Genomic DNA, 25,510 nt, shown 5'->3' with positions numbered 1-25,510 from the left:
AAAAAACACAAAACAAAAAAAAAAAAGCACTTGAAACAAGAAATTCCAACACACATCTTCAAAGATGATGAGGTGGGGGGAGGGAGACTAAGCAAGTCACTCCTGCATGATTCAAACAGTACTTTTACAAAGGGAATATTTACAGGACACAATGCATACAGGACAGTTGAGGAAGCCCATGCTCCAAAACAGCACTGTGTTCTTTTCCTGTCCATTTCTGAGAATCACATTCACATGATTATAATGCCTCCTTGCACACAAGTTTCTCCAATTACTTGCTTGCCTTTGGATATGAGCAGAATATGGATTTTGAGAATTCAGGTAAACCTGTAACACTGGGTCTTTAGTGGCTATGAACTTAAAAAATAAAGTTGTTCTCTGAAAGCAAAACACGACTTCCAGATGGAAATTTCTGGAGAAGGGTTTTTTCCTGCAATATCATCAGTCTCCATATTTGTTCAAAATCTCATGTATTTAATATGGAGGTCTGATAAAAAAATGATTCCTGTGGTCTATGTCACAATTTTTTCTTCCAGTGGGAAATCAACTGTCAGAGGCCTGACATCTGCTATTGATGTATAAAAGAAAAGCAGTTCACCTCTCTCTGTATAAAAGTACAACTTAATTACCTAAAGTAGGCAAGGGAGAATATGAAGAAGCACACAAGATTTTAAACCCAAAAGAGAATACTTCCTTTCTGACTAGTTCTTTTCCTGGAAAGTTTTAAATAAGACTAGAAATCCATCTTGTAACTGCAAGTACTTAGTGTATTAGAGGAGATGAACAAATGAGTCCAGAAGAAAAAGAAAAAAGCTGCCAGCTGCCACTGCTCTGCAGACAGCATTATTTATACCAGGAACTTGACCTTCCAATGCAGATCTTGAATTCTCCCCCTAAAACAGCAGTATTCAACAAAGGTTTCTTCACCATCAAGATATTCTACTCTACAATGACTCTGCAAGGCACAAAACATCCAGTTGAGTGTTCTGGCAGTGTAAAGCTTTGATAGCATCCCTGCCTGCTTGAYGGATCACTTTACCATGATCTTTTACCAAAGCAAAAAAAAATAAAATAAAAAAAATAAAAAAAAATCACAAAGCAATGACATTAACAAAGGGGCCAGTTTTTGTTTTRAACTGACATGTCAGACCTAGAGTACCACAGAAAACATGGCAGAGCAGAGACATCTCTGTGGTCAATATCACTTTAAAATCTCATGCTTTCAAATTAGCATTCTCTCCTACCATGCACTGAAATATGTGGTCATGAATTCTGGTTTTGTAGACCATATGACCATATATTCATCTATGTGTATACACACACAATTTTCATAAACCTACACCACCATCAGGACAGGTAAATACTGTTACAAATTTAATAGTCCTTAAATTGGGCCTAYAAGTAATAATGACAGAAGTCAAAAACCCACAAAAGACATTTCAGAGTGTTAAGTAATRCTTCATGCTGCACACAAATAATATTTAAGATATTTAGCTAACAAAAATAAAATATGTTCAAAAGGACTACCCATGCATSCAGGACTCTGCCATTCAAAAGACAGCATGCTATTTTGAAAAAAAAATGTAGTATGAAATGTGTTTCTGAAAGAGAAACTAACAAAACCTAGCTGGTACACAGAAGCCTGTGTTGCATTCCAGGAGTAACAAGTCTGAAAAAAAAAAATTACAAAGTAAACTATTCTTCCTACAGCAAAAATTAAAGGATCTTTAACATCCCTTCCAAATCAGGGTAAACAAGAATTCATTTAAGATATACACAGTTTAAATGCATAAAATTCAGCACCAGAGTTTGGACTTCAGCTTGTCTTTCTAGGGAGATAYTACAGAATCCTGGAATATCCTAAATTGGAAGGGATCCACAAGGAAAATCAAAGCTCAACTCCTGGTCTTGTACAGGACCACCCCAAGGGTCAACACCATGTGCTTGAGAATCCGAGAGATCCCCAAGACCATCCGAAAATCCCTGAAAGACGCCTTGTGAAGCCATCAGCTAACTCTTCAGAGTATTCTCAGATTAATGCCATCAGGCCCCTTGGATTCTTGGGTTCTAATACTCATAGAGGCTACACCAGGAAACACTCACATGAGATAAACACTCGCATTTCTCTATCAAATTGGCAAGCAGCCTCAGATGTGCCATTTTGCACTCACCAAGTTGCTGCAACAACAGTCTGGCACCTCTCTTCAACTGGTCCCTTACTGTCTAGTAAGATTCCGGTTTGGATCTTCTGTTTTGTTATTGTTGTGGTGTTTTGGAAAATTTAGTTGTTTTGTTTCTTCTAGTCATCTCCAAGTGGCAGCAGCAGCAAGACTGYTCTGCACTGGGCTGCAGCAGCCACAGGAAGAAACATGCTGCCCCTGAGGTGGCAGACACAGCCCAGCTGTGGCAGAGGGCAGACCATGACAAACAGAAGGTCTCAGATGGGCTCTTACCAGAGACCATGTCTTGGAATGTGCCAGCCTATCTGAAGAGACCCATAACACCATGGCYACATTTCTAGCAACACACAGAACCATGTGCATTGCTGGCACCCACTTAGGCCTGCATATTCTCCAGTCAATCTTCTGATTATAATTGGAACTCATTAAGCCCCTCCACCAGTGCCAGCAAAAGTATAACTAAGTATTTTTATTACTGTCTTTTAAGGACACGTTCCTAAGCACCTAAATAATTTTTAATTACTTACATCTGATAAGTTTTATATACAAATTATTATTTTGGATCCACAAGTAAGGGATTAATTCATTACTGATCAGCATATTCAGCAAACTATACCTGAGCACTTCTATTAAGAAAAGCATTTAAAAGAAGGCAACGTTTGACCAGCATGTGTCTCACTCCTAAAGACACTTGACTAGAAAATACTTCAGATGTAGCATTACAGCAAAAACTGAATTTATATCACTTATATATTCTATATATATTTTTATATACATTTTATATTAAAAATACATACAAATATATAAATACTAAGAGGTTGATATATATCTCACAGCAGTGGTTTTTTTAAGACCTCTGACCTGCAGGACAGACAAAGCTGATACCAGGAGAAAGAAGCTTCATCCTCTTACTTGGAGGGAAAGCCTGGCTAAAAGATGCGRCATCAGTGTCCTTGGACTTTAGAGCTATAAATACAAATAAATACACTTTTAAKTAGTGTTGAAAACGGATTCGTTGGTGTATTCCTGCTTTTAAAATTGATTTTTATAGGAATTCAATACTTGGTACAGAAGACCCTACCGAGCCAAGACATAGCGGGTTTATGCAAGTGCACTGCTGCCCTCTCCTGGGTCCCGATTCGCTCCCGTACTTACAGCGGACTCGGAAGGGGAGCTGCACCTCCAAGACCGTCAGGACTGCTTTGGGAGCTCGAGATTTAAACTAGACAAAGTGAAAAAGTAAAGAAGTGAAACACATGCAATACAGAATAAACGCAGGAAGTTATTGATCGTTATACAAATTGCAACAATTCACCACCTCAATTCCCTAAATTCTYCAGAAGCCTTTGTTTAGATTAAAGACATTTTTCCTAATATATATTAAATAATTTTTTTTCCAAAAGGGCTGCCAAGCATTGGGACAGGCTGCCCAGAAAAGCAGCAGAGTCATCATTCCTGAAGATACTTAAAATATGTGTAGATATGGTACTCGGGGACATGGTTTAATGGTAGACTTGGCAGTGTTTGGTTAATGGTTGGACCCAACCATCTTAAAGGCCTTTTCCAACCTAAACGATTTCACGACCTAATGTCAGAGAATCCGAAAGTGATCTTCTACATTAACAGTGGAGCCTGCGGGACAGCGAGACTTTCTGAAAACTAAGACAGAAAGTCAAACAGCAACTTTCATTTTGACACTATTACTGCAGGACTGCTGCTGCTCATAATGCAGAGCAAGCACAAAATTACAGAYTCTTAAACTGCTTTGACTTCAGCAGTATTAGAACAAACACAAATTCTGCTATTAGACATAATCCTGGTTTTGATTACCTTGCATTAACCCAGGACAATCCATGGACCCAGATACTCTGCAGAGAGCAAGGTAACAAAYTTATTTTCTTTATCCATAGAGGGAAGAAGGAATAGCAGTAAAGTTTTTAAATTGTAGCAAAAAGCAGTAAGGTAGCACATCAGGAAACCTTTCAGTGAGAGATAAAAATAAAATAATCAGAATAAACAAAACCAAAAGGCTTTAAGAACAGATTAGACAAGCAATTGCTATGGAACAATGTATGGGTGAATGTGTGCATTTTATTTACATATTTGTACATTTTATGTAAATGCATACATGCATTAAATGTACATACAGACCAAGTACCAATAACACACAAACCAGCACTCTGAAKCCAGTGACAGTATTAGCAACAACACTGGCAGTGACAGTATTATTAAAGACAATTAGCATCACCACTATTAGCCGCTGATGCAGCCCTTTCCGTAGGTAYTTTTCTCCTGTTACAGTATTAAAACTCAAAATTATCTTGTGAAAGCTAAAGATCGCTATCACTGAACCAGAAAGAGAGACAGACYTAATCAACAAAATATGCCTTGGAATTAGACCATGCTGGTCGTCTGCCTTGTAAAGACAAAGTAGAGCTCACAAACGATATATGCAAGCCACAGGYGATTTCTCCAGCTGTTTCGTCCTTAAGTAAATACTTTACAAAGCTATTTTAACTCTATGCATTTTGAACTAAAACATTGATCATGCAAGTGRGAAACAGAAAATATTATCTCCCAAAAAATTACTCTCCTGCCAAGTAAGACAGCAAACTTGTGCAAAGTCTAAGCACCCAAAGCAACGAAAATCCATTGCCTATGTTCCCAGACATTTATTTATTACAGCAACCAAAAAAMCCCCAATCTTTTCGGAAGCAAAAAGGCTAAACCCCCTAATCTTTCCACAATTCTTTTGTTAACTATAGTTTTTGTTTGTCTGTTTGTTTTAACCTTAATCATTCATTAAATGAAAACTTTTTTACAATACTGTTTTAACTTTTTTTTTAACGACTAGATCCTATACAAGGAAGGGGAAGTCTACTGTACAAAAACTGCTTAAGGATACCTTTAATAAATTATTAAGAAGAGGTTTATTACTCTGACTGCAAGGAGATGGTAACTACCACTGCCCTTCTGACCAACCGAGTTSTTACTGACCTCTGCAGCCCCGAGCTTTCCCTCGCACCTTGCGGCTCAACACCACCCACCCGTTTGCTGCCCAGGAAAAGGCTCCAAGTAAGAAAAAAATGAAGCATCAAGAGGCTTCAGCGGCGAGACTCACTTTAAAGACAACATTATCTTTTCTAAATTCTTGATAAATTCAGAGAGGTTATTAACAGCCTTTAGCTGCCCACAGCCAAAGGATGGCTTCGAGGGAGCTAGAGACATAAGGAAGCTGCGGCACCCTTTCGGTGTACCCTCAAAGCATGCCACGTCCCAACAATCCTTCTTCTTCCACCCTGCGTTGCTCCCCTACCGTGCTACGCGACCCTGTCCGCCCGCGCTGCTTCCCTCCCCCGCTAAGCGCCCCCTTTCCCTCACACCCGCCATGCCCTCAGCGCCGCGCCCCGGCCCCGCCCCGCCCCGCCCCGCCCCGCGCGCGGCGCACGCGCCCGCCCCTCCCCCTGCGGTTGGCCGAGCGAGCTGTCCGTCAAACTGCACGCGCGGCTGAGCGCCAATGAGAGGCGTTCCTGCGGCCGTGGGCGGAGCGCCGGCGGGAGCGCGGACGCGGCGGGGTCGGCGCAGGGCCMGGCGCGGTGAGGGACGGGCGGGCCCCAGGAGAGGCGGTGGGGCGTTTGGTCGTCACTGCCCTTGTACCTTCCGGGTTTTGCCTTCAACGCGGCGGGGTAAGCTGCGGAGCTGGTCCCGGATTAGTGGGCAAATCGACAGGCGCAGGGAAACTCCTGTGGTGCGGGCGGTCCACGGGCCTGGTCGTTGCAGATTGAGACTGTTTGAAAAGAGGCCGCATTAAGARACTTGTGTTGTGTGCTGAGCCGTTCTAGGCGCATAGGGGTGAAGTATGTGTGTTTGTTTGCTTTAAGGGTAGAAATGAGGAGAAATTTCCGTCGAGGCAAGGAGAGGCGTGGATGGAGCAGCAACAAGCGCAGCCACCACCCCCACCGACACGAGAGACCCAGCCACAGCCACCGCAACGAAAGGCAAGTACAGGCAGCTTGTGCCTGGCAGGGGTTAAGCCCTTGGGTCTTATGCCTCACTAAATGTGCAGAATGGAGACTTTGAAGAACTGAGAGGGTTGCCATCTGAAGATCTAGTGGACAGTACTTCTGGTGTATCTGTCTATTACTGGGAGCAGAATTGCATTTATTTCTGGAAGTTTGTTGTGTGTTCACAACTGTACACTGATTTTAAATTGGGATGGGGTTCCACGAGCCAGTCCTTTCAGCTGAGCATTACCATCCATAAACCCTTCATCAATATGCAAAGATAGTTCAGGGAAGAAAAATAATTACCTCATTCCGCCTGTCTGCTTATTTTAAGCCTCTGTCTGCTGGTATAAAATCGGTTATTAAAGGATCTTCATCAATGTTTGAAAGCATGGTAAGTAATGTGTAAATAACACCACCTCTAGCAGATCAGGAAGATGAAACAAGGTGTCTGGAATAATCCCCTGCCTTGAAAACCAATCCTTTTGGAAAAGTGTGTTTTATACTGTAAAACTTATTCTTGCCTATGTTTGAGCTGTTCTTATGGTTGCTTTTTCATTCACCTGCTCTTTATTTAATGCCTCCTGCAGTACTAAAAGAGGCCAATGCTTTGCTTTAGCATATTAAGCTTTTTTTTTAAAGAAAACCATATTTTTAGGAAGAGAGACATACATACAAGTTGCCACATTAGTTGCACTTGTGTAAGAAAACGTAGAAATGCACATGGGCACTACTTAAGTGAGCAGAATTAAAAGGGTTTTCTTAAAGAGCTTTAAAGTTAAGTGCTTGGGTTCGATCTGGGGTGTTTTTCCSCTTGCATACCCACTGTGTTCTTTAACTATTTTCAAACTTCTGTAACCAAAGTGTAGGAGAGCTGGTGTTAGAGTTTCTTTGGCAATAAAATATTCTCTTTGGCAATAAATTATTCTCTTTTCAATAAACTATGACTCTTGAAAAACATCTTCACCTACTGCTTTTAAGATGACATATAGTAAGACCTGTCTTTAAAAGTGAGAAATGTACAARTGATTCAGAAAACTTCCCCGTGGAATTTTGCTTATCCATGCTGAATGTGCTCATGTATATTACTTCAAAAAGAGGAAAACTGCAGTAACCCCATGCTTATGTTTATTAGAAATGCAGAGGCCTTTCTTCCTTGGAATTTTCATTAAACTTTTGTTTATTTTGCATGTTTCTGAACCTCAAAATGGCAAAGTGTTTCATCTAACATCAGTGTTTTAYCCACACTGTCTCTCACTTTATACTGTGAAGACTTGCATACTTTCAGGACTGGGTTGTTCTTTTAACGTACAATTGCCCAGTTAATCTTTTGCTAAAAAGTGTTAAAGGCACTTGCAGAATCAACATCCACCTCTAATGGTTAAATAAATAATTTAAGGCTTTTAGGATGCTGGTATCACTAATGTTCTTCAGAAATTTTTAAGCTGAATATTTTCACTGTTTGAATTTCATAGTTTAAGGTATGGTGATATGCAGAGCGTGCTTATCAGAGCACTGCAAAATGGTATTGCATTGATGTCAGTAATAATCTGCTTTCTAGATTTTTTGTGGGAAAGATGTGTGGAGCCTTTCTTGAAGGCAGTGCTATTTTTTTTTAGTCTGGAACAGAAGGAACCACAGACCCCAGTGAATGCAGGCCCCAGCAGCAGTGAAGATCCTTCTTCATCCAGTTCAACACAGAACTCTGCAGCGCCAGGTAAGAGATGGTGTTTATAGGTCAAAATTCAGTTCTTATATGATTGTATGAAAAAAGTCGTAGTAGCTGCATTAATAATCTGGTGTTATGAGAGCAATACAAATAGTAAAGTTTGYAGAGAAAAGTAACATCAGGTCATACAAAAGGATGTAGTAACTGAGGATCTAGAGAAAGAGCCRAATCACTTTCTGGCCCACAAGTGCTTCTCATGTTTGAAAATTTGCCTGCTTAGCCAAGCTGATATAAACCGAAAAAAATACAATTCTGTTTCTCCCTCCAGAAATGCTGCTTTGGGAAGAAAATTAACTACTGAGCAAGCAGATAAAATAAGAGAGCATATAAAAAATTACAGCTTGTATTCAGTTACTCAGTCTTTTAAAAGGCACAACAATCCACCAGTTTGTGGTGTGTYTCCCTTGTGTGATGTGTCTCACTTTATGCCTTCCGTGTATTTTGTAGTCTGTAATAAATACACTCTGGCTAAGTATTAGTTCATTAACAACAAATGATGAAGTAGAGTGCTGCTGAGAAAGATGTCCTGGTTTTGTTCTGGTTTCCTGACTCATTAAACAATGCTAGCAAAAACTAAGCCACGGGAACATACATTTCTTTACAGCAGGAGAGTCCTGAAWTGACACTGACTCTTAACAGACAAAACCAGAGTTTAGAGAGATGGTTTTTGTATATCACTGGTTTGTGTTGTATGTTAGGATATGTATCCTGCAAGATATTTATTCCTGTGTAATTCGATCCTGTATACTAAATGTAATGTGTTTTTATGAACTTTACTGATTCATTGACTAATYTTTTATTTTTGCTGACCTGAATAAGTCTTGGTCATTTGTGGCTAAGATGAAACCTAAAAGATGCAGACAAGGAACTGAATGGTAAGCAGCAGCAAAAAGAGGTTACTTAAAATGAAAATTCTGGTAGTAGATAAAGTTTCAAACAAAAACTCTTGAAATGGAATGTTAACAATTGCTTCTGAATAAATKTCTTCATCTTGAGACAATCTGTCAAAGTATTGTAATTATCTACCTCTGCATTTACCTAGACAATGAAGCACTAAAATTGAGTGTTTCTCATCCCAGTTTATCTTTGGAATGAGCCAAATGTACTCTGGATTTTGTCTAAATAKCTCCTATGTGCTGAAGAAAATGTGTTTTGTTTGGGAAGTGAATCATTTCATTTGGGTTTATTTGATACCTCATTRTCCATTTTTTTGCTGTCCTACCAACTCTTTTAACTAAGAATSTCCCCTATGATTTATGAAGAAATTTTTGTTCTGCAACAAAACCTTTCTTYTGTACTTTTCTGTTTGGTGAGAATTTCCTCTTGGTCAGTGGTGACTTCCCTTCTGTACCTGTGTAACAGAACTGCATTTGAACACTATAAATAATCTATTTTTTTTTTTTTTTCTCCTGGGAGTGTCTTATCTATTCCTAGTCTGTGTATCTTTTTTTTTTTTTTTTCCTGGGAGTGTCTTATCTATTCCTAGTCTGTGTATCATGTTTGGGACCTGTTGGGAATGAGAGCTTTGGGTCTCATAAATCTGACATTCACATGAAGACGTGAATATCAAAGAGCAATAAACTTAGTYATCTATCTGATTTTGCCACTTTTTCTCCCCCATGTCCCCCCCACTCTGAAGAACTGCCGGGGTTTTATTATGACTCAGAAAAGAACCGCTATTTTCGCCTATTGCCTGGACATAATAACCACAACCCACTCACCAAGGACAGCATTGAGCACAAGGCAATGGAGTGCAAAAGACTGAGACTCTTAGAAGAAGAACAAAAGCAGGTATGTTCTGAAAAGGATTGCAATTAGGCTTTGTTGTACGCTGGCCGAGGACAGATTATAAACTAAAGTCTTCAAATTCTGACAACTCAATTTCTTTTTATGCTAAGAATATATAGTCCTTGAARCCTTTTGTTTGGCTGTTCCACACAGTAGTGAAATCAAGTCATTACAAACAAAAAACAAAGACACAGGAACTGTGCTCAAAATTGCAGTTGTCCAGCAGTTACACTCAATATTGGTATTGGATATTGGATGCCAGGTTTCAAATGCCTACCTCGAATTAGCAAMGTGGGGTCTTAATTTTAAGCTTTTCACATTTTTAATAATTGATCATATTCCTGGACCTTGAAGAAACAATACTAATCATAGTTGCTGGAAACAGCTTTTTCTTGAACTTTTTTTGACAGCTAAAATCAAGACAGGTCTTAACGTTTATGCCTGGAAAGTCTGTGTGTTTTTCTTCATAAAGTGTTACAGTGAAGTTAATGGTGATGCTGAATATTTGCAATCTGGGTACAATATCTAGTAAGGATGCTTTTTTATTACCTGAAAAAATGTTTTATGACTTTACAAATAACAGTTCAGCTTAAATATGCCCTCATTTGGAAGAAGTGTTCTGTTTCTTAAGCAACAAAATCCTCCAACCAGCTATTCAGCTGTTCAGTTCTCACTGTAGAGATCATTTTGACTCTCAAACACTTGCTTTGTCTGAGCTTTATCTAAAAGATTTCTTACTCCATAATTCTGTAAAATGATCTCCTCAGAAAGTGTTTGCATTAAATTCTAGAAAAATTGTGAATCATGGAATGGAATCATAGAATGACTTGGTTTGGAAAGGACCTTAGGGATCATCTAATTCCAACCCCAGTGCTGTGGGGGGAATGGAAATGGAATGGAGAAGCAGTTTAGTGCAACAATAAGACCATGTGTTCAGTAGCCATCTCGTTGTGATAGAAAAATTTGATTTATTAGAATTTCAGGTATTGTGAAACAAGAAGGTGATTTTACACCTCCAGGYAGTACTGCTGATTATGTAAATTGAAAACAATAGCTGTTGGGATTTCATWTTTTTTCCAGCTTTTGTATTTACAGAAGCCCTCCACATCTCACAGGAATATATTCTTGTCTACTTATTGTAGTAAATCAGAGAGATTGTGCTGGAATGTGTTTTCTACATTCTGAAAATTTTGATGCATGTAAGCTAAAGGAAAAGGCTACCTAAACATCCCAAACCTCAAAAACCCACAGCCCTGTTTGAATCATAAACAAGTAAATAACTGAGTATAGTTCCATGTTACTCTCTTCCAGAAAACAACAAGGGCTGGACTGAACTCATCTTTGCTGTTACAGAAAAGGCAGCTGGGTTTGCTCAGCTCCACAAGTTATTGCAGGTACAATAATTTGATTTGTCTTCCATTGGCAGTGCCACGTTCTGGTGTTAGTGCAACTCTGCCTCATTGRATTGAGGAGGAACATATTACTTAAAATTAGCAAAAAGGTTATGTTCTGTAATAATCAGATTACTAAAATGATGAGAATTCAAATGAGGAAGTTGTTTCCCCATTTTACTTTWAAAAAAGTTCACATTATGTATGTATATGGATATGCTGTTTTGCCTCATTGTACTTTATAAGTACAGCACAGCTGTTCTTAGGATGAATACCTTTCAACTGAGGTGACCATTCCCCTGTCCCCCATTASAACAGCTAAGGTAGCCCAGTTTCAGCAGCAGTGCAGAAGGCAAGTTAAGTTAGTGACCTGCTGTGTTGTTATTTCAGCTGCTAAAGACCTGCTGGGGTTCAAAATAGCAGGATGAAATTACATGAATGTGGAAGATGCACATGTTCATGGGTTATGTAAGTTAAATTTAAGCATGCTAGTTACTTAGGCATTTTCTCCTTGGTGATTGAGAAGCAGTTCTATATCCTGACCAGAATTTTTTTCATATGCATTAAATTTGGGCTTACCTGAGTACTTTTCTCTTCAACCCCCTCACCCTCCTACCTGCTTTTACAGGCTAGTCCATGAACTAAAAGTGAACTGCATGCAGAGGAGGAAGATAGAAATTCACAGTCCGGATTCCTCAGTTGCTGGAACCAACAATTTTAAAATCATTGTGGTATGTCATGAGAAATGATAGGTCGCTAAGATAAAGAGAGCCCATCTTCAGTGAAAATTCAGGCTCTTGTAATCAAATCACATAGGTCAAATCTAGCTTTTAAAGATGTGTTTATTCCTGCTGTGTCAGTTCTTAAAATATGTTCTCAGTACAAGTTTTAAATAGGTAGGGAGAAGCTGTTCCTTTCCTATGAAAGAAACTTACTAAAAAGGTTAGRTATGAAAGCTTTTTTGTTATGGTTTTTATTAATCTGATCGAYGTTCTTTTGCAAGTAAATAGGAGTTGAGAGGATCATTATTATGGGAGGAAGAGTGGTGAGGATCAAGAGAAAGAAGAAAAAAAATGAAASAGAAGAATTTTAGGAGTGGCAAAGCCTATGGTCCACAGAATCTAAGTAAACATCAGTAATCACTTTAYGTTTCATGATCTTCCATAGATTTTATAGGAAGCTTTCCAGGACCAGCTCCTGGCCATGTAAACAGAGCACTGCATAGGTAGCTGAAGGCAGAAGGGACTCAGAAACAGTGTAAGTGTATAGAATTTTTAACCTTGGAAAGATTATTGTTAGTCAAGGACTAAAGCCTTTTATTTTCCCTTTTTTTCTGTGCATGCATTTAGAAAGGAGTTGGCCACTGATTTTAGAGGTGAATGGAAAGCAGGTGGTGTTAAAGGGATCAGAATTAATGTGTTGTTTCATTTTAGACCTAATGCAGCTCCCTCAAGCTCTTTTTCCTGTAAGTTTCCAGTAAGTGTGACCGGTAAGCTTTTATTTTACAGGCAGATGTTGCTTGTGAACGAATATTCACTGTGAACGATGTAGAGCATGGAGGATGTAAATATGGTATCATCAATCTCAGCGGTTTGGGGAAGGAGTCTCTCACTGTGGAGATGTATGACAACCTCTACTTCACAAACCGCAAAGTATTATTTTCTGTTCCTCCTTCCTTTGGTGCTTGCATTCTCACAACGCTGTTCTTGGGAGCCTCAGGTGGAAAGGCCATGAGGGTTGGGAAGGCGCTAGGAGAAGAGAATGGAAGAATCTAGAAATGTGAAGCTTGGATAAACACAGAACCACAATAARCCTGTCTCTGGGAGTGCTCAATACCAGTGATAATTGTCAGGAACGTTATACTACAATTAGAATGAAAGACTACATAGAAGTACCACCTTCCAAGGGTAGTGCTTATTTCAGACTTGGACTGTAGCTGGCAAAACTAATGTTTTGTTACCAAAACTACCGAAATTTGCATGTTTCTGTGTTAAAAAATAATTTTGGGAAACTGTGTTTATCCTTAAACATGAGGCATATTTAAAATATGAGGCATATTTAAAACAAGCTTTCATGATCTCCTCATGCTCAGATTCTTTCAAGGATGGTCTCTTGAATAATAGGATGTGCATGGTGCCTCAGTCTGCGTACGGTCAGACTTCTCAATGCTGTTAGGTCGTTGCAAGATAAATAWGACGCTAAAATGCTCATGCCTCATTACTGAGCTATTTAGTGGGCTGAGGAGTTGTGCCTGGTGCCTAATTCTATGTAATCTTTGCATGGAAATAATCTTCCATTAATTGAGTAACAGATCACAAAAATGGTTTGTCTTCTTGTGTCTGAAGGTGAATTCTGTGTGCTGGGCATCATTGACTCATCCAGATTCTCATGTTTTATATCCTTTTAAAAAAAGCAAAATTGTAATTCAGGTTTCACAAATCTGCATCATATTTCACAGAAAAACTAAATTCAAGGAATACCTCTCCTGTAGTTCTCCCAGAAAATAAGTTTTCTGGAAAACAGAGGAAGTAATAAAAATCAAAATATGTTGGAATTAGTGAGACAGATGTATGGTTCTGTTACAGATTTATGTAGAATTGTTCCCATGTTAATGTAAATGAAAGACCACGTTTTCTGCCTTGGAGAATTCCCACTTCATTAATAGTGTATGTAAATGCCATATCCAAAATTATCTGATATTTAGAAATTGGCTGAGGCAAAAGAACAAGAGCAGAGGGTTAAGGCAACAAYCTTTTTTCAGAAGTGAACCTCTTTGAAAGTGGGGTGGTTTGTGTTTAAAACCACACCCATATTGGTTGGGGTGAGAGAATGGGAGCAATGAGTAGCATCATCTRCAACTTTCAGAGCATGATCTGCAGGTCTGACTCAGAAGAAGGAAGTTGATGGTATAGTAGAGGAAGCAATAATGGACAGTGCAGAGCCCAGAAGAGAGGGGGTAAAATGGAATTTTGACATAGGAGATGGCAGACGACAGATGCGCTATTGAAGTGCCAAAAGAAAAGTATGGAATGGCCCATGTGAAAAGCCAGGCAATTCCAGACCGACCCATCAGGGGGCAGGAGCTCRTCAGGCCTGCACACAGCTGAGGAGGAGTTCGGGATTGCTTGGTTTGGTGGTTTCCGGCTTTCTCGTAGTGATGTTATGGATTTAGCCCACTGAACTTGAAATGCAGCTTTCCAGTTCTATTTATACCTGGTACAGTCTTCATAAAATATTTAACTGTAATCTAAAGTGATCTTCCTTGCCTCACCAATGTGTGCTCCCCTTTTTTCAACTTTCTCTTTAAAAAACAGATCTGTATTCATGCAGTGTCATCAACATGTAAAGATGAGAAGAATGATCTGTATAGGCCRTGCTTATTTTTTTCTTTTTCCAATCAGTCGTAAAATGCTGTAGTATTCCTCTTATCTTTCTGGTAGTGAAAATACACAAGACACAAGCAAGAATTTGAGTTCTTTCTAGCTCGTTCCTCTGAAAGAAATGAAAAGTCAAGACATAGTTGCAAACTGTAAACACAAAGCACATCAAAGGTCACATCAAGGAAACGTGTTATGAGTAGTGGCTTGCTTTTCCCAGTTACAAATATTAGGTAGCCTGTTCCATTGTAGGGAGAAATCTGTTTTCCTTAACTCACTTCATCAAGCTGTGTCTCATGGGAATTGCAGAAACACCAGGCTGTGCCAGTCTGCTTCCAGCATCATTGTTCAGCAGCACTAACCCAGGTAGGATGTTTTTGTTGGTTTTTCGTCTCTAATTTCTGGTAGCAATTATGATATGGAAAGAGAACAAATGAAAGAATTATTTTAGTATTTTTCTTCCTGTAGTTGGTGAGAMTGTTGTATTCCTGTAAGACTAAAASAGCTTAGGAAGTGAAATGATGAGGAAAGAACTTGAGACTTAATTAAGTAGCAGTGTTCCAAGCCCTTTTTTATTTTTAGCTGCTGCTGTAYTTGACTTTGGCAGGAGAACACCTCACTTGTAAGGTAAACACTTGAGATTTTTTGTGAGTAGCTTGGCCTGTAGTTAATACTTGGAAGCTGCACACAAGAAGTACTCACATTTCCTCATAGACTATCCAGAATCAGTGCAAAATCCCTTCTGATAGCAGTTCCTCAGGTGTGCTCAGTGGATTATCAGAGATGGAAAGCTGGTAAATATCTCAGCCCCATAGCTCCTTGTACAAGCTCATGTTCAGTTGTACATAAACCTGACTGATTGGGAGAATACTATGTCTTAAGTCTGGCTATAGCTAGTCTTTTTTGTTGAGTGTTCTTGGGGGCAGGACTTAATTAATTGGACTTTCTGACAGATGTTAGAACCATATTTCTTAAAGCCACAGAATGCAGTCTTCTAATCTGATTTCTATTCAGACATGATCAGTTAAGTTTATACAGAGGAAATATGTGATAGATAACAGTAATGGACCCATTTTAAATTTTTAATGTCTTACTGTTTACGCTGTCATTAAAAAACTAGGCATAAAGTCAGCATGAACTTGAAGAGTTGTTGAGAGTGGAGGGCTAGTAGGCCAGCATAGCCAGTTGCTCTGAAGTTGCTAGAAGATTCTAAGCCCTTTTAAGCTACCATAATCAGATGTTGTGAGTTACACCAAAGTCTTTCTGTCTAGTGTATCCTGCTGACTGTTTAGGTATTTCCAAGTCTGACTGACTTCACTTTTCTAAATAGGTGGTTTGTGGGAGCCTTGCTGAGTAGATGCTGGGAGAAAAGAAGAACTTTCCCTGTCTAAAACTATATTATCCATCCATTCTTGTCACCTTTGCTACCTTACATATAGGTGTATGATGTGCCATGAAGGCAGTGAAAACTGAGGACTTAGTCTGCTTGTTGGTATAAGTTTTGAGCAGGAGCTACACAAATAAAGGTCAAATCTAGCATATTGTTACTTCTTTTGTTTTTTTTAATAGGCCAAGAACTTGCAGGTTAGTTTTGGGTAATCTATAGTTTATAAAGTAAATGTTTTTTATTTCTGGCCCACTCATTTTTAAAAAAGGGCTTAGTGCTATAAGGCAACTGTTACTCTTCCCTGCCATGGTCAGCCCTCTGACTACTGAATAMATTTCAGTCTCTCAATATCATCTACTTACATAGACTGTAAGTGTCCCACTTAGAGTCATGAAGTCCCATTTATGTTTCCTTTCTCTTGAGTAGCAAAGGGACACTAACTGGGTAACATTTTCTCTGCTTCAGATTGAAATGTTAAAAGAAGTGTGGCAATCTGAGAACCTTTCTGAGTTATCATCCTGTCCTAACATTTTATGGACACTTCATGTGTTATTCTTGTCATCTAGGAGATCGACCTGGAATGCTGTGCAGTTTCAAGATATCCACTGCCTGGTCCTGTGCTTGGTGCCTGAATCCCCARGCAGACAACTGCTTTAGCACAGGTGATCTATCTGCAAGGCTAGCAACCCCCTCTGTCTTGGGGSGAAAGACTCCTTGCATTCATCTCCCAGCTGCTACTTGAGTTACAAGCTAAACCAATATCATCTGTCTTCTGTAGGTCTGACACGACGAGTTCTTGTGACCAATGTAGTGACAGGGCATCGACAGACATTTGGAACCAGCAGTGATGTACTGGCACAGCAGTTTGCCACACAGGTAAGGAGAACCATACATCATTTTTTCAGAGCAATGCCTCATTGGTGGGCTCTTTGTTCTGTTTGGGACAGGACTCCTCCTGCTGTACATTAGCTTGTGATGACAGCTGCTGTTGGCTGTGACACCRCAGAACTGATGTGGTCTGATGCTTTCACGCATTTGAATAGCAACAAAAWGATTAACTGATTGCAAACTGTGGCAACGGGCAATTTTTGTTAGTATTACAGAGGTTAAAAGAAAATTAAGAAAGTACAAAGAATATAGTAATAAAATGTAAAATTGTTTTGGTTTTGGTAAATTTACTCATTTCATTAACACTCAGTGTATTACCTCCACTAAGGAGAAAAGCCATATAAAATACTAATGGACTTGTTCACAAAGAATTAGAATGGTGAAATAGGAATATGAGAATTCCAATTTCTGTTTTGCTGTTATGTTCGACTAARTTCCTGCTCACCTAGCCAGACTTTTACAGCTTAAGTAAACAGTTGATGTTTGAATAGAACCAGTGAGTTGGCTCAAAAATCTTGCAGTGTGTAATTAAAATTCTGCTTCCTAATGCCTGTGTTAAAATAATTTGACAACTACATCATAGAACTCAAAAGCATGACACAGCCTCTTTGTAAGTTGTAAGATCCTTGCAGATGTTACACAGTATGCTTCTTTCTGTGGGATTCTCCCAGACCCCAGTGCTGTACAATGGCTGCCGTTCAGGTGAGATTTTCAGCATTGATGTGCGCCAACGGAACCGAAAGGGGCAGAGCTGGAAAGCAACTCGTCTCTTCCATGGCTCAGCAGTTACATCTATTCACCTTATGGAGGCTGAACATTATCTTATGGCAGCAGATATGGCTGGAAAGGTATGGTTTTGTTGTGTTTATGATATTCTGTTCCTTTTAGTATCCGGGCAGGTATTTATCCCTGGGGGGGATAAATATACACTCCCAAGGGAAGATGCCTGCATTTAGTATGTAGTGTGGAACTGGGTGGTAGTTCCATTTATGGGTCTTATTCCAGAGGCACTTACAAAACATAGAAGTGTTTGGGTTGGAAGGAACCTTAAAGATCATCTAGCTCCAGCCCCCTGCCATGGGCAGAGACACCTTCCACTAGACCAGGTTGCTCAAAGCTTCATCCAGCCTGGCCTTGAGCACTTCCAGGGATGGGRGATCCACAGCTTCTCTGAGCAACCTATTCTAGTCATTCACCATCTTCAGATTAAAGAGCTTCCTGATATTTAATCTGAACCTACCCTTCTCAGTTTAAAGCCATTCCCCCTTGTYCTGTCACTACACACCCTTGTAAATTGACCCTCTTCRGCACTCTTGTAGCCTCCTTTAGGTATTGGAAGGCTGCTTCTCTAGGCTGAATTCTCTCAGCCTGTCTTCATAAGAGAGGTCCTCTAGCCCTCTGATGATCCTCATGGCTGTCCTCTGGACTGGCTCCAACACATCCAGCCTTTAGGTGCTCTTTGCTTTAATATATCCTTTTTCAAACCCTTCAACTTGCAGATAAAACTGTGGGACCTGAGAACAGCCAAGTGTGTGAAACAGTACAAAGGTCATCACAATGAATATGCTCTTCTCCCTTTGCATGTAAATGAGGAGGAAGGACTTCTTATAGCAGGTGGGTTGACTTCCCCCCCCCCCCCTATTTGTAGAGTGCATGGTCATGAATTTTGTATGCCTGAGGGGTGTTTCTTAGCTACAGCTATTACTTGTAAAGCTGTTCTTTAAAATTCAGAACAAATTTAGACTTAGACATACTGTAATATACTATGAAAATTAAGAAATTATGTTATGGATGCACACCTACTATGATCACTCCTTTGTGGTGCTTATTAGCTTTATCTGCCGTGTCCTACAAAAGTCCTATTCTTTCCACAATATGTCTCAAGAGTAGAGCAGAAAACACTTGATTTTGAAATTTAGGGAAACAACATGTAAATAGGAGGGAGACTTGGTGATAACTTTATATAGAGACTGTGTAAATGTTTAGTTGGTGCTTAAGTGGATAGTGTGGTGATGGATTGAAGMATTGGCATGTGGGCCTGACTGTAAGCCATCTGTACAACTCAGGTTCATTTTGAATACTCCCAGTAACAGTTAATTTTTTTTATTATTATATTTGGGGTGGGGGGAGAAAAAGTGGCAACAGATGAAGCAAAATCCTCATAGTGTAGCYGAGCTTCACAAACACACTATAAAGACAGTGACCTCCTTTCCTTGSATTTGTCAATAAATGGCAGAATAATAAAAAGAGTTTTTGATTAAATTTTTTTGCCCTTTTTTGGCTTAGTAGYTTGATAAAGAGGAAAGCGTTCTAAATACTGATTTATCGTACCTTTTATTGCCTAATAGGAAATGCACATTTTTCCCACTTTTGTAGTATTCAGTGTAAAACTTAACAGAAAAAAGTATAAATAAGCACTTTGTTTCTTGTGGGTGTAGAAATAGTCAGGGTGTTTTGACTTAGATTTCCTTCTGTGGTAATAATAGTGTAGAACCATGTAAAGTCCTTCTTGCGTAATGGTGAATGTTGCTGTCCTTTCCTCCCAGTTGGTCAAGATTGCTACACCAGAATTTGGAGTCTCCAAGATGCTCGTCTGCTTAGAACCATCCCCTCTCCCCACCCATCATCCAAAGATGCCATTCCTAGTGTGGTGTTTTCTTCAAGACTTGGGGGTAGCCGAGGAGTTCCTGGCTTACTCATGGCTGTCAAACAGGATCTCTACCACTTCTCCTACAACTGACATATTCTCCTGAGACCTGGTCTACAAAACTGCCAATCTATATGTGACTTCAAAATCTTTACACCAGTCACCAAGCTGTTGACTCATTATGTGCTGCTGTTGCATCTGCTTTGCCCATCTAACTGTGAACCTCCTTTGGCAGGTTCAGCCAATTTTGCTGTATACATCTCAGACCTCTTGTAAATAAAAGCTGAACACTGATTAACTATAAGCAAGATTCAGACTCTGAAATCTAGCTGTAAGCCTGCCAAGCTGGTAACTTAAAGAGCCTCTGTTGTGCTAGCTGAATTTGCTGTCAAAAGTAGGCAGGCCCAGCAGAGTGAAGCAGTGATGTTGAGAAGCTGACACTAAAGTCTTCTGGGGCTTTGTTTGGAGGAGCTTCGGTCACGGTTCCTGCTTCAACTGCCACTGTTCCACCTACGGTTGTAAGCAGTGCAAGGAATGGCTGTTTTTCTTACCCATGCTACATTTGCTGGGTCACACTAAACTTTGGCCCTTTCAGGTGATGTTAGCATGCTACTACACCGTTGCCATCCTCTTTAAAAGCCCCTTTTCTGGCCCAGTAGAGAAGCTGAAAGCCCCTGTTAATTATGATAGTGTTTCCTAACCAAGTCCACATCCCTACCATGGAGTTTGGTCAGGAGTCTGGAAGGGTGGGCTTGCTCATGCAGCCATAGCAGGACACAAGCAGGACCCCAGYTGTACAGACCACATCTTTGGGATATGTGATCACCCATGCAAAGTCAGGCCTTTTGCATACAGAGCTACAATTGGACCCTCGGCAGCAAAGTTGTAGCACCAGTACAACTCACAGTAACTGGATTGTACCATGTTTGTATTTGAGATCAAGTACTATCCATGGAGCCTCSTTACCTCCACCTCCTGCCTGGTAACCAGTCTGGCTTGGGCAAGACCATCCTGCTCTCACTATCTGTAGGAAGCACGGACCAGATCAGGAACCTTTGAGATCTAAGATGGGCTTTACAGGAAAGGCACACTCACTGCACTCAAATTTTCCAAGATTCTTATTAAAGGAGTGCCAGAACCAACTTTTCATCCTGGCATCCATTTAGATGCTTTTCAATTTGAGAAAATACTCTGCAATTTGTCTTGATCAGTTATGTTAATCTTGGATTCTGTTTTCTGTTGCATGCACAATGATAAATGCACACAGCACAACTTTCGAGAGCATTTGCATTGCCTTAGCTAATAATGCATACTGCMACTAAGCATCTGTTCAGAAAGCAGAAGTGTACATAACCCCATCCCACTGCAAAGTCCTAATACTACATCTGATAATSAACTCAGAGTTGCAATACACCTGATACTGATCTTGCTGGTAAATGTGTAGTTCAAATATTTTCAGGTAATGACTTAGAAAAATCATGAACTCCCTTAAAGCAGAATTAATTCCAACATTTAAATTAGAATTTAAACTTTTTTTCAGTGCTCTTAATACCAGTACTACCCATTCTGCAAGAACAAGAAAGACATTGCAACAATTACGTCTAATTGCCGTGGGAAACACAAACTAAGAATTGTGGCAGAAAGGCATCTTACATAACTGAAGATAGTTTCTTCTCTTTGTTCCTTTTAGGGAAAACATGGAAAACAAAATAATTTCCTTTCTGTTGTTTGCAGGAAGCAAATGCCACACACATATCCCTGCAAACCCTTGCAGCCAWCACCTCTAATTAAGCCTGCAAAAGCACTAAAAAAGGAGAGGAGAAGCAGGGCAGGAAGAGAGGCAATTTGGCTGCAATGACTAACAGCAAGCAGTTTACAGGCAGCAGCTAAAATGTATTAAATCATCTCTTTATTATGCAGCAACAGCAGGACCTTAAAGCAGTTAAATAGGAACTGCAGCACTCTTCCTCTCTGCTGAAGTATCAAAACACAGTATTTCTTTGCCTCAGCTTCTCAGCAAGCACTGAACTAGTGGGAAACCTCAGAAAGGTCAGCCCTGTACTTCAAGACAGCTTGCAGCATCCCTCATCCAGCAGACACAATAACCTTGGTCCGTTTGGGTCCCATGGCACAGCGCAGACCACCAGGCTCAGCAGCCAAACTGCCAGTGCCTCCCATCAACACAACTTGCAGAAGCCGCAGTCTCACCCTTGYTCTGTTCCATGTCCCCTGCTGCTCTCATCTCTCAACTCTCTTAATAAAGCTCTTTAAATATAAGCCCCTTTAGATCACTTAAGGTTCTTAGATATAACAGGTAGAAAAAATTCAATTTTAACTTGAAATTTGTAACACATGGAGGGGATTTGCTTCTGGGTCTTCTGTGGTGGTGTTGGTCATGTCTTTCTGTTGGTCTCAATTTATTGCAGTAATTCATAGTCATTTCTCCTCTTTTAATGAATACTGGAACTAAGAGGTTAAAAAATTTATTTACTAGTCACAAATTCGCACTGCCATTTTGGCATTTTTGGACCTATTCTAACAGGACTAGAAAATGAAGCATTTGTTGTGAGAAAGGGAGAATTCAAACCSAACTATGTATATAGTCTCAAGGTATCCCCTTACAAAAGTTGCTTTCAGAAAAGTTATAATCTGGCAGTGGAGAATTCAGCTTTGGTCCCCAAACCTTCAGTCACTAGTGGCTGCTTGCATCTATTCTATATACTACATATACTGTGAGCTGAATCCAGCAGCCAACACCACCACCAACCCAAAGTACCTTCTAGACAGGTATTCTGGGGTGAGGGCCTGGGGGCTGAGAGATGCATGACCCAACTGTTTACAGCACTTTACAAATCAGTTTAAAGTTTCAAAAAKGGAAACTAAGGCACAAAGTTGATTACCCTTTTTAGGTAACATCAAAATAAGCAAGATCACSTGCCTTTTCTTGTTCAAACTTCTTTCCTATTTGCACTTCCTTTTATATCATGGTAGCTGTGAAGCACTCCAATGCCTTCCTGACATCACCATCATACATATGCTATTGCKTCTCTCCAGTGCTGCTGGAAAATTGCCTTTTAAGCAGAAAGATTTAACCTGTTTTTTTAAAGTGTTAGAAATCTGTGTATTTCAAAATCTCCAGGCATTCTTGAAATTAGAATTTCTTTAATGTTACAATTAAAACATTTCCTACATAAGGACTGTCACATATATATATGTATATATATGTAAATTACTTAATTACTTTTTTGCTTGAGTTATAGCCAACAAAAGTGAAGTTAAAAAGCTGAAAGCACTTTAATTTTGGCTTGTAATAACTAGCTGCCATTCTACCTTAGTTTTGTCTTTGTCACATTATACTGCTGATTTTGAAAGCCCTCATAGCAAGTTTTTATTTATTTTGGCATTGACATGATTTCATTGTTGATGTACCTGCATTACCAAACAGACACATTTGACGACATAGTATGTGTGCTGTGACTGACAGAATATATATGTCAACATTGCTTTGCCATGAAAGAGTGCCCAGTTGGGGATGGAAATGAAACCTGGATGACAAAAAGCAGACAGTTCTATCACTCGTCCAGATCATTTCTGTTCTCAAATTACTGGCAGGCAAAGACATATTTGTTGGTGCCAAATTATATTACAGCCAYCAGTGATAATTAAATGCAAAGACGATGCCACAAATGTGGCATTACAGTGACTGACAATGTCAGTTGACAAATGAAACACRAAAATGAGAGGCTGCCAAAATAAAATTGTATTAGTATTTAAACCTAATTGGACTGGTTATGCTAAAAGCAAAAATACGGAGAACAAAGTATATAACCAGGTGGGAAGCCAGAGTGCTGCAATATTAAAGCCCAGGCTCCCAAAGCAGCAGGGACATTTGTGAATGTCTCAGCACTCACAGCAGACACCTGGCATAAATGCAAGGCAGATCTAACTTAATGTGGTGTTTATTTCCACAAATAAGCTCTTGTTGACATCAAAAGCTGGCAAGGGTTGTCTTGTTTACCAGAACACAGCCAAAGGTCCAATTCACAAGGGACACAGAAACATACAGGATACCTTGGCCAACTTCAGTTTTTGCAACTTCACCTGCAAGGAACTGGGCAGGAGAACGAATGAACAGGAAAATCAWTGCAGGGGGTGGAAGTGGGGGAGGGCAGGGAATGAAAGACAGCAGTTTTTCTTGTGCAAGTAACTCCACCTTGGAGCCTGTTCCTACCCTGACAATAACTACATGTTGCAGCCATGCTGTTCCTCCATCTGTCCCCTGGCTGCAAGTTTCAGGTGCAATGTGCATTTAGTATATATTTAAGCCAAGAATGGCCTACAGGGTTTGGCTAGGGAGTCTAACTGAAAGTGCCCACATCTATTTGACACTCACATGTATCTGCTTCATAGAATGAGAGGGAAACCCACATCACCTATCTGAAGATGAATCTTCATGCTGAATTGGCATTAAGTACAGACTATGGAAATAAATCCATCAGAATAGAGCAATCAACAAGTATAGGCTTGTTTCGTGGTGCTTTGGGTGAGGAATTAGGTTTTTTACTGGGGCACACATCTTTGTTCATTGGTTAATTAACATGATTCTCACTTTACTCCATCTTTTCCATAGTATTTCCTAATGAGAAGAAGTGCAGATGCTGCTTTGTCAATAATCATTCTGACATACTTTCTCTGGCAAGACTTTYCTATCAAACAGTCAATTTCAATCTAACTCAGAACATGCTTTTACCATGTCACATCTCAGACTAACTGAATTCATTATCCTACCAAGCAAGAGTAACAATTTGAATGCTAAAATATTAACATTACAGTGAACTTCAGCTGATCCAAGGGACATASCATCTTGACCGACTGCAGCTTCATGGTAAGTAATTAATTTCTCTTCGGCACCACACACATAGTGATGATCTAGAAATTTCCTGAAAAAACAATCATCTCCTCCTATTTTTGCCTTTGTCAATACAGGAGTTTCACACAGGAGTTCCATTAGTGTCACAACTGTCTCATACTGCCATTATGAAACTCACAGTTTGTGCTTTTGCAAAGCTCCAGCAACGTTGCTTAACTTGTAACAGGTTTTCCAAAAACTCACTCCAGTTTGGTACTCCTTATAACACAAAGCCTCTCTCCAAATAGTTCAGGAATAGAACTCTCACAGGTTTCTGCTGRCTGTCCCACTCCAAGCACAACATGCTTCCATGTTGCTTGAGGGCTTTTTCCCCAGGATTTCYATTTCCTTCATTTAAGTTTTCTGTAGAGCTTTCTGTTCCCAGACATCTTTTAGGGCTCTTTGTTTACTGAATTCTAATGTATTAACACTGAAAAGCATTGGGCTCGCTAACGTCTATCCCCTTCAAATAGCTAAGCCATTTAATAACCATATTCTATACCATGTACTCACAGCATCAAATAATATTAGGAAAAATAAAAGCTATTCTGTAAGAAAAACAGAAGTAAAGTTAAACCTTAAGAGATTTTTTTTTTCATTTTGGAAAGCAAAGCTCCCAAAACACACCTCTCAATGTTCTCCAGTAAGAGTCTCAAGCCTGCAGCAGTTTAAGCACCACACAAGACTTTGCTTTGTAGAGAAACATCATAAAAGATTCATCTCCAAGATAATCAGTCTAAAATGGACTCTGATACTGACAGGTTGCTAAATTACTAAGACTACATATATATTAAAAATGTTTAGACATTTTCCTTTTGACTGAGTAGTAGTTCTTGCTTTGGAAGTTCTTTGACAAGGAAAAAAAAGATCAGACAAGTTGAAACAGATGCCAAAGATTTTATACATGGAATGTCACGGCTGCTTTCTCTTTGTGCATTAACATGGTAGTAAAGCTACATGCATAAACAGCACACAGGGCACAGCCTATAAACCAAGAACACATTGCTCACCCATAAAAAAATAAAGAATACTTTGAAGCACAGAATTATGCTAGATGTACAGAATGYCTTTTAAGAGAGGATTTCTACCTACTCATGCCCTTATTTGGACAACTGTCAGTTTATGGCAGACTTTTGCTTACAAAAACAAAGACAGTCCGCAGTAAACTTGGCCAGTACCGAAGGTGTCCTGGAATATCTTCTAAATCTAC

At 39.6% G+C, this 25,510-nt stretch overlaps 1 protein-coding gene across 1 annotated transcript; it reads left to right on the top strand.

Moving 5' to 3' along the window:
• Positions 1–5,790: 5,790 nt before the first annotated feature.
• DCAF4 (DDB1 and CUL4 associated factor 4) lies at positions 5,791–23,854 on the top strand. The gene is made up of 14 exons (XM_057366617.1): positions 5,791–5,866; positions 6,062–6,178; positions 7,804–7,901; positions 9,553–9,704; positions 11,013–11,095; positions 11,721–11,823; positions 12,601–12,744; positions 13,438–13,487; positions 14,756–14,835; positions 16,423–16,518; positions 16,635–16,732; positions 17,416–17,592; positions 18,244–18,358; positions 19,291–23,854. The coding sequence occupies exons 2-14, from the start codon at positions 6,069–6,071 to the stop codon at positions 19,482–19,484; spliced, it is 1,500 nt and encodes a 499-aa protein (XP_057222600.1). The 5' UTR covers positions 5,791–5,866; positions 6,062–6,068; the 3' UTR covers positions 19,485–23,854.
• Positions 23,855–25,510: the final 1,656 nt, after the last annotated feature.

The sequence above is a fragment of the Malurus melanocephalus genome, unplaced genomic scaffold (assembly GCF_030028575.1).
Source record: "Malurus melanocephalus ecotype Western Australia unplaced genomic scaffold, MMel_1.1 scaffold_2, whole genome shotgun sequence".
Classification (NCBI taxonomy): Eukaryota; Metazoa; Chordata; class Aves; order Passeriformes; family Maluridae; genus Malurus; species Malurus melanocephalus.
This window is presented reverse-complemented; position numbering and strand designations above follow the sequence as displayed.